Below are 14177 nucleotides of genomic sequence, written 5' to 3'. Positions count from 1 at the left end.
TGTCTCCGTAATTGTTTGTGAAATTGTTTTCCGACGAAAGATCCCTTACTCTAGTTATTTTGTCGAAAATGGATAAACCTACTTTCAACGCGAGTTTGTTTGCTCCGTCAACAGAGAGGTGATATGTTTTGTTGGAAAATTTTGGCCTCAGGAGGGAGAGCATTATGCTTATTCAGGTCTAGATTTGGCAGTGCATGGAGTAACAACAGCAAATTAATTTTATTGCTGTGGGCGTCTTCAGGTGTCAGTTTTTTATCAATCCATTTTGCGTACAAGCGTACAAGTCTTTTCTAATTGACACAGCTGTTTAGCCAGTTATGTTGAATATTAGCAGTATATCGAAGAAGGGATACGTTCAATTAAGCCTGAATTGCTTCTTCCCTTCAACTAAAAGAAAACAGGAATATTATGCTAAAAAATTTTCATCAAACAAACGACAACAAGTTTTTTCGCAAACCGTGCGGGTTTTCATGCATGTGGAAGTAAGGCCGATGAAAGAGGTAATCAGCATCATTGTTAGAGAGATGAGGTGATACCTTTTCCTTTCCTTCTATTCTGTTGTTGAAATTTCGATGGGAATAAACTTTCAGGCTAACAGAGCCATCGTGTTTCATTTGAAACGATTGGCACCCTCTAATCACTTTTATCTACAATACATTCGCTTCTACTTTGTGAGTTCCTTTCTCTCAATGATATTGGCACCGCTTGGTGACCATGATCATATATCTTAATGATATCTAGCATATCTCAATTTTACAGCTAACCGAAAGAGCCTTTGTCAAATGGTGTTCGGTGATCTCCTAGAAGCAATGCCTCAGTACAACGGGTAACAGAAACAAGCTAAGCCGGGAGAGACTAAGTCCCACCCAATGACTCTCACTGAGAGTCATATAGAAGGCCTTAGCAGTGTCATCCATCAGCCGTCAAACTTCCCAAGTAAATTTAATGATTTAACCGTCAACTGTTAAAAAAGATTATTAATTGCGAACCTGCTTTTAAAAGTCCTCCTTATCATTAACCGTTTCCCATAATATGCTCTGAGGCGAAAGAATCAGGATTGCCAAGATCTGGCAACGGCGTTTGCTCTTATGATATCGGAAAACGGAGTACTATTTGAAACTTAAAATGACTTATTGTTTCCTGTTAGAATTTTTTTTAATACCTCAAAAAGAGTGACCCTCACCAGTTGTTCATGTTTTTCAATGTTAATAATTTTATTTCGATAAGCGTTAATGGACCAACAGAAACCATTGTTAGACTCTGAGGTTGATCCCAACTTCAGACCGGTGTCCAACCTCATGTCAACTTTGTCTCTGAAGCAACGGAGAGGGTAATAGCTACGCAGCTGTTGGAGTACTTGGTATTTGACGGTCTTCACGAAATTTATCAGTCCGCATATATCACAGCACTGATACCGCCCATCTGCAGGTCCTTCGCGCGATTGATAACAAGACCTGTCAACAGCCTTCGACACGGTCGACCATGAGATATTACTGTAACGCCGCCATGGAGTTCACGTAATGCGGCTCCTACATGTGTAATCGCGGTCAGCTTGTCTTTATCGACAATGTGAGGTCCATAAGATCTTCTACCTGGCGGTTGAAGTCTGGGGTACCTCAGGAATCTGTTCTCGAAGCTATCTTTCCTCTGATGTAACAGCACCTTGGAAGACATTCTGCACGAGCAAGGTATATCGTACCATACATACGCAGATGAAAAACAGCTTTTTGCCTCCTTTCGTCCTGGTTAAGATTTCCAGCTCGAATCTGCCGTCCACAAATTAAAAACCTGTGTCACTGCAATAAAACAGTGGATGGGTGCCAACAAACTCAAGTCAAATAAGGATAAGTCTGAGATCCTTGTCTTGGGCTCTAAATTTAGATTTCAGCCCAACATATATTCTTTAGATGTTGGAGACGTAATACATGCACCCCAGCAGATATAGGAGTTGTATTCAACAAATATCTTAGCATGACACATCATGTCGATGCCATCTGTAAGTCCTCTTTTTATCAACCTAAGTGCATAGCTAAAATCGGAAAGTTCATAACTCCGGAGTTTGACAAAATCCTCATTCCTGCATTAGCTATCTCCAAGCTTGATCACTGTAACGCTCTGTTGTATGGTGTCAACAAAAAGATTACTACAGAAGTATACAGTATGTTCAGAATTCTGCGGCACGGTTAATAGCATATACCAGGAAATGTAACCAAGGCATATTATACCAGCTCTAAAATAACTTCACTTGCAGTGTGCTATGCATAAAATTGCGTCTTATTTTTTATAGTGTTAAATAATCATGCAGGCACTCAGCTACATTTCAAGTATGATTAATTACTACAGGCCTACTATAGACGACTTAGCATCTTCTGCCAACCGTCTCCAAGTAGCAAAATCCTAGACTGAAACTTAAGGGGGCAGAGCTTTTAGTGTAGCTGCTCTGTTTATATGAATCTTTTTTTTTCTTATTTTAAAACATTTTTTTTTAAGTGATTTAGTGTTATCAACTGAGTTCAAAACGTAAATTAAAAAGTTCCCGGAGCTTTTGTTTTTTAATTTTAATTGTTGAGATCTTCAAAGTTTGTAATATTGCAGTAAGTAGGTTAGATAGCTTTCTCTTGCACGTCGTAAGGCGCTTAAAGGCTCTACATAAACGTTATATGAATTTTATATATTATTATCATTCAAAGCTGATTCTTTTTTTTTTAATGTTTGACAAGCTTGAACTAACGAGAGTATTTTTATAATATGATTTCATTGTTCTTTCCTCTACCTGTTTTTTTGTTTTTTTTTTTATTCACTCTAAATAATACTCGTTGACTGTTGGTTTTCAAACAGCCCCAGATTGCGCCATTAAATACTAAAAAATCCAAGTTTTTCAGTGTTACTCCAGTTGTCCATCGACCCACTTATATCTTTAATAATGTACGCGAAAAAATTACGCGCTCCTGCTTGGCTGAAAACGAGTGCGTTCTCATGTAACGCGAGTTCAAAGTTGTGACACGAGTACAAATTACGCTAAGCACTCTCTAGTAAGGGTCCCGTGGCAAATAAAATCATCTCAGAATTAAGAAACAAATCAAGACAAGTGTAAGCATATTTAAAAACATTTATAATAAAAATGGAATTGATAAATAAATATATAATCTATTATAATATAGAATGCTTACAAAATATTTCCGATAATATGGTAAAATTCTTTGTTGTTCTAATGATCTTGACTTGATTGTTAGTAATTTCTTAAAAATAAATATATGCCAATGAATTACAAGGCATTTTTAATAAATATCCAGCAGAAAAATACACTTTTTATTGTTTTTCTTATTGCTTTTTTTTGATATATTGCCTGCTTTTGCCACAATGAATGTGAATTTTAACAAATATAATCAGCTTTTACAAAAAGCGGTATTTGAAAATACTCTAAGAAGAGCTCTGACTTAAAAATTAATCTTATGAGTTAACTTATCCAATGCTGAGCTGTTACAAACTCTACTTTATAAATCACTGATACAGTGTACATGAACAAACTCTTTTCAGTCAGTTCACTTTGCATGTTTTACACGCGCGCTTTCTTATGGCGGGCCGCAGGTAAATGAGACTAAGTTTGAACTCTCCCAATACTCCTAATATCCAGGCTTTCTGTCGATGAATAGAATCGCTCCAGATTTTTTTGTTTGGCTGTGGAACTTGAGGCAGAGAAGAATTTCCAGGGGACTGGGAACTCAAACGGACCTGTAAACAAAAAGGAAAGGGACGTTAGAGGAAGAACTAATGCTAGTGGAGACTCAGAGGAAAAAGAAAACACCAGACTTTTTTTAGGTGTATCGCTGTCACATTAACATATATAAAATATGCTTGCGTATAGAATATAGAGAATTTTCTGGATGACTAAATTGATAAAATAAAACAAAATAAAAACTGCTCTCTTACCACTTTCTTCATGAGTTTTTTCAGGTGTTGAAGGCGTCCTTGAATGCCTCTAAGGTTATCTTTAATTTCTTTGTTTTCTCGTTGACTCTGGGACCAATTTTGTGTAATATCTTGGAAGACTGAGTGAAATATAGCCACTTGTTTGTATGCCTTCGATGCAAAAACGTGCAACTGAAAGTAAGAATATGAAAACTCAAATTAGATGTCAGCTGCCACAATGAATAAAAACATCATGACATCAAGATCAGAGTGATTTCTCCTGCTCTGTTTACCCTTAAATTCCCAATAGTTCGCAGCATCTAATTTCTCCATCAATATCATCCCTGAAACAGCTCAGATCAACTTACCGGGAGCCTTTTGCGGTTATCCAGCAGCTCTACTCCTTTAATAGTTACTGGTCTTGCTTCCAGAGGATCGCCGAAGTATTTTTTAGCCTAAATAAAAAAGATACAGAGGTTTAAAATTCAGAATGCTTTGCCTAACTGTAGAATCTAGCTTCTTTAGTGCTCTCCAAACTTCCCAAGTGCATCCTAACTCGATATACGCACAACCAAAGCAAGAACCAATTCTTTTACAAGCACGCAGACGCAAGTTGTCCTCGAAAAAAGAGTTTATCTGTGCCGGTTTACCAGGTAAACGTATTCTACCCGAAAACTATGAATAAACAACAAGACAAAAACGGTCGTGAAACATTTCGAGACCAAATCTTAATACAAAAAATTGTAAATTTTCTGTCCAGATGTGAAAAACGAACGAGTTTCTTGCATGCACGCGATCACGTAGTAAATGCTTGAATCGTTGTTTATTAGAATTCACGGCCAGAAATTTGCGTAGGTTTGTGTCGAAATTTTTAAAAAATTCTGAAATTGTACGGTTTAAAATTAAAATCTTCTACTGAACAATACTTTTAGGAAATATCAACACTTAAAAATAATACCAACCGTTCGAAAAACGAAGCGAAAAACTTAAAAATCTCATCCATTTACGAGACTTGTCTGGTAGATTAACCCTACTTGAATTGTTGTTTACTAGAATTCACGACCAAAAATTGCGTAGCTTTGTTTTTTGTTTTAAAAATTCTGAAAATTTTTCGATTTCAGAACAAATTCTTATATTGAACAACATTTTTGGGACATATAAACACTTCAAAGTAATATTTACCGTTTCAATGAAGGGTCCCCAAAGTCGTAAAGCCTCAGTTGAAGTCAGTAAATTAATTTTTGTTTTCAGCCATAATTCGCATCGCGTTTTGGAATGAAGTATCGTCAACTCCAAAACTAACTTCGTCGCTTGAAAGAGCTACGTACTCATTGTTTTTCGAAAAGAGTATTATTTAGCAATTTTTTTTTTCATTTTGAGCTCCAAAAGGGCTATCTCAATCGGGATAGATCGGAAAAACTATCTCAAAATTTTTGAAACCTCCCGGTTAAACACGAGGGGAACTTTCGGCCGAAGTGAAACTGTATATGTTATGATGGATGAATAGCCATGCAGTACCTAAGAATTTTTACTATGGTAGCTTCATAGAAAATTATGTTATAATTAACAAATCGACAGTGGTTTAGCGTGGTCTGTACTCCTTACCAACAACTATATTCGTCATCAGTGCGGTCAAACTGTTGTGGACTCACGAGGCGCAGCCGACTGATTGCCGTGTCTTTTTGGTGTGTTTGGAAAGTGAAAGCTGAATTTAATTTCTGACTGGCTAATTGACAATTGCTTCTGCTATTAAGAATATTCAAACTAGCTTTTGAATAGGAAGTGAACGCCACTACTCGGTAATACCCTTCCAAGGAATTCTGTAGTCATGGTAAATTTACCTTAGAGGTTTTTTTTCTTCGCAAATCCTACCCCGCTCCTTATTACATTGTACTATACGTAACTCGTCCTAAAAAATAAAAAAAAACTAAAACATTTATTTCTCTTTACTTACAAAAGCTCTTTTTGTTTCGTATGCCAAGTCATTCAGCTTTGGTTGTTGATATTCACAGAGATAGGCCATCCGCCTGAAGAACTCTTTGATTCGGTCACGTAGTACTTCTTTCCCAAGTGGAGCACCAACAGAATAACGAGTAACTCCAACCAACAAAATTAAAAGGAATGAAAAGCCTGAAAATTAAAGAAGAATATGAGAAATTCTGTAAACAATAACCAAGAAAAAAACACAGATATGTCTTTCTTATAAGTACTTCAAAGAATAAGGAAATGTGGATGAAATAACAAAATTAGTTTGGGCCGGTAAATCTACGTAAATCACGTAAACGCGGGAGCGAAATGTCCTGTAATAAGATACGTGTTAGGAACTGATTCTTCTCAAATTGAAACTTGATATGCTCGATCGTCTTTCAGTATCAGTAAGTTAAACTAATTCACTTAACCTTTTCCATGAAACTTACTTCTCGTCTCAGTAAAGCGCTACCCATAAAAGGAAATGTAGTCATAGCGGCTTAAATTACTTCAGTTATTTCACATACGATACTCTTAAATTCACAACTTCAAACAGTTAGGGATAGTTTGACTGTAAAATATAAATTAAGATAGGGTAAACTGCAGGGAAACTTACTTGTTGCACCCATGTCAACGACGAAGCAGTTTTCTTCAGCGAAATTCGATGTACCAGTCAATAATCGCAAGGATCAAATTACAGTGAAAACGCAGATTGGTAGTTTTACTCTGAAGTGAGAAAACCCCATGTTGTGCGGCTGTTTTTATGGAACAACATATAACAAGAGGAAATCCTTTTTGAATGTCATGTTTCTAAATTTCAAAATGGGTATTTTCCTCCTAAGCAAATCGGTACCTTCCGGAGCTCTTGATTACTGGGACTTTTCAACTCGAGTTCATCCAGTATGATGTGGTCCCATCGTCTTCCTTCCTAAAACTGCCTCTTGATCACTCTAGAGTTACGCATATAAGTAACTGCAGGCTTTACACAAAGTTAAAAAATTTATTTCGGAATAAAACTTATTGAATTAAGAAGTTTAAAATTTACGATATGTTTAGGTTGTGAACTTCAAAAGGGGTTTTTTAGTTAACCGGAAATGAATGCTAATCTATCTTAACATACTTGAATTTCCCATAAACCGCAAAGGCTGAATGAAAATTGCCACTAATTTTACGGGTATCATTTGTAAAAAATAATACTTCACAAAGACTTCCGGACAAGAGGTTAAGACCAGTGAAAACTGGTACACACTGGCCATGGTAGCGTAGGCCTGATATGTTAATCGGTAGTAGACATAAACACAAGTATCTAGCAGGTCTCTAATAAGAGAGCTATTATTAGGCTGTTCAAAAAATTTGCATTCTGGTTAGACACTGTAAACATTGTAACAGCAGTGTTCTAAAATTAGCAAATGCGTCTGACAAATAGAGCATGACTGTAGTAGATTCGGCGAAAGGTAACGCTGATGCCCTGCATATTCACGTCCTTCCTGATTCGAAAAATTCTGATTAATTTCGCATTGCGCCATGTCCTGAACGTCACACAGAGATGAGCTTAAGGTCCTGTCTGGAAGTTTACCAAAGTATCTAAAACAAGCAACGATTCAGATGACACATGTTTTTGATTAGTGCCCCCAATGAATGCATCGACAATCTGATTATTTTGCAAAACGAGTGAAATAAGCCAAGTTGAATGAGAGTGTTTAAAAGATCGCCCTTCTTTTTGCCCTATCTTTATAACAATTGAGCTGTGAAAATCGTTTACAATTATCTGAGAAAGCAATCTTCAAGAACAAGGTGACGTGACGAAAAGTAACAATGAACAAAGCTTGACTGCAAATGCAAATTTGTTAAAGAGAAAGTGAAGTCAACTGTGGCACTCGGCTCATTGTGTAGAATAACTAGTGGCCGGTTATTTACACAAGGTTTATCCGGTTAACCAATTGTTTTCTCAGAATGATATTGATTTTTGTGACTAGTGACAGAGGGCCTATTACTAATTCTGGTGAAATTAGCTATTTACTTGCTTCAAACAACCCACTTGTAAATACATTTTTAGATACATTGATGAACATATCTACCGGCTAAATGGGTTGGTTCTTGGTTTCTGGTTCTGCAAGAATCTATTACGGCTGGTGAGTAACAAATAACATTGAAAAAAGCTGATCGCAATGGTGTTTTGTATTTTATTCATGAGACGTGAAAATGAGATTATAGCCATAGTTAGAAACGCACATTTGTAAACACTTCACTTAATTTCTTCATTAAAAGTCATTTGTCGTCTGCAAAGACTTATTTATTTATATCCATCGGTTTTCTACCAGGTACGCAGTAAACTAACACAAATATACAATGAGTTTGCAATAGAAAGACTTAAATTAAACCAAAACATGGCGTTATAATGATGAAAGTATATTGCAATAGCTGTGGACGTCCATTTCAGAGCAAAGCATAGTGCAACAGAGCCTTATCGATTGATTCGATAAGTAAGGTACTCAAATGCAAATAACTGGCACAGTCACAACTCTTATTCATGACATGTTAGAGATCCTCATTTTATCTCATAAACGGACATAGATTTTTAACTCAGGAAAATTGCGCGTTTCCCATTGTTTCAGCATTGACAAAAATAGATTGATGATTTCATGGCCTTCATTGAAGATGGCAGAGAACAATTGATCAATCATTCAATGATACCCTTCAGTATTGGTCCTAAGAGTTTCAACACTGACCACTTTGCAAAATAAACGAACTTAATTACGTCGCAACATGACCAACATCGTGGTTTAAACTTTAAAAAAAACGTGAATAAACCAAATTCAAAAAATGGAAAAGCAAAATAAAGAGGCAAAACAGCAGAAGACTTCAAAGAATTACATTTTCTTTTTATTTTTATCTTATTACTTCAAGAGTCTCATAAGATGCTTTTAATCAAATTATCCACTCACTGTGGGGCTTCTCTTGTGGGTTGAAATCCTTGTTGATTCTCTGTGATGCTTCAGCGGGTCATCATCGCGAGGTTCTCCTGTTGTCCGCCTTTCACAAAAACGCACAGTTCGAATTCCAATTTAGTAGAGAGAAACAGTAAACGAAGGGCAATTTCGTGGATGTCACAGTGATATCGCCCGATTCGTTTCCACCAATTTAATTGGTTTTCTTTTAAATTGTTGTTTGGATTTGGAGCTCAAAATAAGTGTAAGATTCTGCGCAAGGTAAACAATTTGGAGTCAAAGTTAAAGCTATAAGGAAACTGCCTTAATGTACAAGGCGGCCTTGTTGGATTGAAATTATCGTCCGCTAAAATAGACAGACAGTGAGAAGGCGACATTAGACAGAAAGGAACGAGTATGTGTGAGAAGAGAAAAGATCGATACACTGTAACTGAACTGAAAGAAATTAAGCTAGGTTTCGACAGCGTGACGGAACAAGTACAACGGTAAGTTTTGCCTTAAATCGTGTGAGGCGGTGTCTCAGCTAATACGGAACAGTTTAATGACGCAAGCAGCTGGTGTCAGATGACAGACCGGGAAACAGACAGGACTCCCGAATTAAAGAATGTAAAGAGGTCAGTTCAATTTGCTCTTTTACCTGCCGTCTCATATTGGGAAGGTGTAGATCTTACTTTAGTTTCAATTTAATTAAATACTCAGTTTTCGATCAATCAACGATACAGTCATAAGTGTTACAAAAATTCAAATTTATTCAAATTATCAAAACTAGAAATACGAAGTACAATCGTTAGAGCTCAAAAAATGTAGAATTGAATGAAATTTAATAAAATTTGCTCTCTAATGACTCTTAAGTCAAGTTGAAAAAATACTCTCTAAATTTATTTTAGTCCATACAAAAGTGATGGTTTTTTACTGTACCAATATTTAATAATAAATGGAAGATAAAAAGGCTTCCTAGCAAGGTGCAACTAGATATAGCCCAATGATGACAAGGTCATCCTATTTAATACAAACACGAGATGGATCTAAAGCAACGAGCACTGAGCTCTACATTATATGGTTCATTGATACAATGTACGAACAAGCTAACTCTTGGATCAGATGAATCAAGCGAAGGTGTTTGCCTGATGAAATTCACCCAAAATTGGGATTAGCCATAAGCTGAATTCCTTGATTATTGCGAGTTTCCATTTGTCCTGTTCCTTCTGTGTTGAAGGTGGCGCGCAGGTGGGCTGGGGAGAGCTTCCTGGGCCAGTCGCTTTACTCCCAAGTTGCCGTTGCTAAATAAAGAAAAGGAAAAAAACCCTTCGTTTAACACATTTTGTTGCGGAGTCGTAGTTTCCTAAGTTCTAACTGAATTAAAAAATTTGTTTTTGCATTAAAAAATGCTCTTTTGTTTGCTGGTTTAAATATATCTCAATTCTCAGGACTTATTACAAACACTTTTAAAATAGTCTGTTCCTTTGGGGAAAGTTAGTTTATCTTTGTCTGTTTGGCTAGACTCTCTCTCAAGAAGCATTGTGTTGAAAGACGCTCCTTTGTTTTTTGTCTTTAGAATCTCCCCGTTCTCGAAATGTAATTCAAAACAATTAAGGATTGTGTTCCTTTAGGGTAAAGTTAGTTTTTCTTTTGTCTTGAGGCTAAATGCTTCCCTTGAATATTTATAGGAAATATTGAGACTCTTGAGAAAGCGAAACTATCCACTTTTGTCCAAAGCATACATATATTGTATACTATTCCTTTAATAAAATATTCAAGGGAGTGTTTTTTTATCTCGGGGCCCCGATACCTCGCTACTTGCCGTCATTTTGAGGCTGACGCCCTCCCTACACCTACGTCAATGTTCTGTCATTGAATTTTATCCCAAATTTTACCGTAATTTCGTTATTTCGAGCTATGGCCGTTTTCCGTGTAGTTCGAGCTCGTGTATCAATGTAATATTCATCGGCTATCTCTTGATCTCAACTGCACTGATCGTGTGTCACTGTCAAATCAAATGCCAATGTCACTGTCTATCGCAGACTCTCGTTAATTCAAACGTGCAATCACAGTGTGACGTAACGTTGAACGAAAAAAATGGAAGTTCAGATTTTTTTCTTTACGCAACTATAAGAAACATGTTCTTTCATATCGTTTTTAATTATTTTCCCCACTCACCAGTTCATTCATTTGTGAGATGAGGAGGTTGACTCCGTTCTCTACATCTTGCAGTCTTCCCTTAAAAGGACTGTTTTGGATCTTGGCTTCTTGATTTTTCATAATGGAAAGAAAAGTTTTGAAGATATACAACTGTTTTACATCTGTTTCCAAGAGAGCTGTTTCCTGTAATTGAAAGATGATGAAGATATTGAGCGTTTTGAATCACTCACTTGACTAACTCTAAGACGCGTTTTCCTTCAGAGTTCCGGTGATTCCGAGAAATCTTTTGTGTCTGGCCCTCTGTTTGTTTCAATTTCAAACTTGAGTAAAAAAATTTGCATTTTCACGTACGCAGAGGCTTTGGTAGATTGAAATGCAAAAGTTGCTGGTGACGAGTAGGACAGGTGGAATTTTTAGCATGTAAGAGACCCAGGACTGCTAAGATGTGTGAAAGACCAAAAAATTTTAGGCTAAATGAATGGGAAAACGCAAAGCTCACCGTTTCAAATCAAACTTATTTTGAATTCGTACTCTCTTAGCATTCCTAGAACCGTGACATCTCAAGGTAAACAAACATGATATTTAGTAACTTGGCCAATATCTTAACACTAGCAACGTCTTAAACTTTCAAGGTAAGTGAGGTTTCACTTTGTGATCTGTTACTTTTACCATGATACCGCAAACGGATATGATTTATATTTAAGGATCAATTAATGATTTAATCGGTGACTCACGGAAACACCATCCTGATCAAATGAAGGTCGTGGTAAGCATGGAATTCTGAGGTAATACTCATCGTTGTCTTTGCTACCCGTACGGACCGACGCCTGTGCAAGGTAAATTAGATACGAGGAATGAGTACTACGATTTACTATCAAGTAGATGACATGAAATGAGAGGGTTTAAAAGTGAAATCCACGACAAGCGCAAGTCACTGAACTTTCCTCTATCTGCTGTCAGCCGTTTGTTCATGAAAAGTGAAGCTATGAACTTATTCTGTGATCCGCATATTTTCCATTTTTGTTATTCCTGTTTCTCTCTTCCTTTTCTCACTTCAGGTTTATAGTGTGTGTGAGCAAAATCGAAGTTTAAAATCGTCGTTTGCTTGTTGCTCCTTGTGTCATGCGCGATCTAACCACTATACCCTGCATTTGACACACGAGAAATTCTTGGAGAGAAGTTTCGGGCGAAATCAGTCAAAAGATATTTTTATCCTGTAACAGAATATCCACCTCTGAAATTGATGGTCAAAGAGTTGAAAAAGGCTCATTCAATTATAACTTAGCCCGTCTGGTTGTTAAGCGCTGCGCTCCTCGGTGTCGAAGGAGCTTTCACACCGCAGTTACTTCCTTTTATGAAATATTACTTCAGCTCCATCAAGGGCAGAATTACTTCATTAGCAAATATACACGGTCTCATCAATTAGCCACGTTTGCAGTTATGATATGATCCGAAGTTGCTTCTTGACTTGATCCGGTCTGCCTCAACTGATAGCTAAGTCCGCGCAAAAAGTTATACTTTGGGTACATTTTGGCTAGCTTTTTCCTAGTTCCCTTTTCTCTTTTTTTTAGATGATAACCGACCTTTATCGAATTCGTGTCTCCCGGATCTTCCTTTTTCTCTTTTTTTTAGATGATAACCGACCTTTATCGAATTTATGTCTCCCGGATCTTCCTTTTTCTCTTTTTTTTAGATGATAACCGACCTTTATCGAAATTATGTCTCCCGGATCATCATATGTTGCTATATATTCCGAATCAAGATCGATAAAAGTAATTAAAATTCAAACAACAAAAAATTAACCTCTCACACGGTCACTTACAAATTCTTCCTGCAATGTCACCGTCATATTCTGGAGACTTCGGGACTGGCCAAATATCCAACCTTTCATCCAATCAATACGCGCTTGTCTCCCGCTTGCTGGGGCCGCCATTGAATTACCAATGAACATGGCGCCCAAAAGACCCAAGAAAAGTCCAGAGAAACCTTCCGGAATAAAGAAAGATCGAAAGTCATGACAAAGGAATACGAACAAAAATATATATATATTTTCAAAGATAACGACGTTTCAGCTGCCTTTTGAGGTGTAAGCTAAAATTTGTGAACTAAAAAAGTAATTGCTCAAATATTGCTGTGAAACTTTTTAGTTTCAGAAACTTATGTTTTCATTTCATTTTTTTGTTCTCACCCAAACAAATACAAAATGAATTTAAATGAAATTTTAATAGCCTTTAATTTTTGTGTTTGTAAAAAGTGCCTTAGTAGTAGTAATAGCGGTGAAAAAGCTCTTTTAAAGTGTTTAAAAACCAGATCATTCTAAACCTAAAACTCACTCATTTATCTACTTACCTAACTTTGACGACTTCATGTTAAAACTAGAAATTCTTGTTCTTCCAACTGATGCTGTAATGAATGTGTTCACCTGAACGACTGTGAAAAACTCCCTGACCACGCTAGTTAAATAGTGGCGTGATTATGCCAAGGGGAAACGAATAACAATGATTTTACCATAATCCCTGTAACAGGCAAAAAATAAATCTGCGAATATGCGGGACTCGTCTAAATATATATATCATTTGAATTTTCACTTCACTTCCTTTTTTTATTACGAATTAACTGATCCTTTCTTCCTTATTTTCTAGGTTTTCAACGATCAAAATGACAATCATGAAACAGAATTTAATTTCATATTGCCCCTTATTTTGCCATTCTTATTAATAAGATGTTTTCGAAACCAACATCTATTGGAATTATGCTTCAAGATTGTTGATGTCGACTCGACAACGATAATTTATGCATTTTCCCTATTCAAATTAAACGCTTCCTACCATTATTTTTTCTGATTGATGATAATCTAAATTTTTCTCAAATATTCCATCAAGGTTCCGTGTGATAATGATTTGTTTTATGAGTGAACGTTAAAAAACCCGGTAACTTCCCATCCAATAAGTAAAGTCAGCAAGAAATATGATACGAACATCGCTATGTAATTTGACACTCCCTACTAATAAGTAAACGAAAGTGGAATTTAATATTAGACCATAGGTTTTATTAACTTTAGTTTAAGCAATGTTTTGGATTTGAAACAAGCCATGGTCTAGCCTTTCATGAATCATTTCGCGCTTGTAGAAGGCTCTAGTTAATTTTTTGCAGTTCACTATAGTTGTCATATACTTAATTTAGATTCTAAGAAATGTAGTGGCAAAGTGACAA

The 14177-nt window shown here is 36.4% G+C and overlaps 2 protein-coding genes across 2 annotated transcripts; both read right to left on the bottom strand.

The window, feature by feature from the left end:
* Positions 1–3490: 3490 nt before the first annotated feature.
* LOC131782633 (uncharacterized) lies at positions 3491–6021 on the bottom strand. The gene is made up of 4 exons (XM_059099374.2): positions 5864–6021; positions 4278–4364; positions 3931–4101; positions 3491–3732 (listed from the first exon to the last, which is right to left on the bottom strand). Exons 1-4 carry the CDS (start codon positions 5930–5932, stop codon positions 3538–3540), a joined length of 522 nt encoding a protein of 173 aa, XP_058955357.2. The 5' UTR covers positions 5933–6021; the 3' UTR covers positions 3491–3537.
* A 3651-nt stretch (positions 6022–9672) lies between these two features.
* On the bottom strand, positions 9673–13382 carry LOC131782650 (uncharacterized). The gene is made up of 5 exons (XM_059099392.2): positions 13314–13382; positions 12787–12950; positions 11699–11791; positions 10983–11147; positions 9673–10105 (listed from the first exon to the last, which is right to left on the bottom strand). Exons 1-5 carry the CDS (start codon positions 13330–13332, stop codon positions 9932–9934), a joined length of 615 nt encoding a protein of 204 aa, XP_058955375.2. The 5' UTR covers positions 13333–13382; the 3' UTR covers positions 9673–9931.
* Positions 13383–14177: the final 795 nt, after the last annotated feature.

This window comes from Pocillopora verrucosa, chromosome 4 (genome assembly GCF_036669915.1).
Source record: "Pocillopora verrucosa isolate sample1 chromosome 4, ASM3666991v2, whole genome shotgun sequence".
Taxonomy (NCBI): Eukaryota; Metazoa; Cnidaria; class Anthozoa; order Scleractinia; family Pocilloporidae; genus Pocillopora; species Pocillopora verrucosa.
The sequence above is the reverse complement of the archived record's forward strand: the minus strand, read 5'-3'. Positions and strand labels throughout refer to the sequence as shown.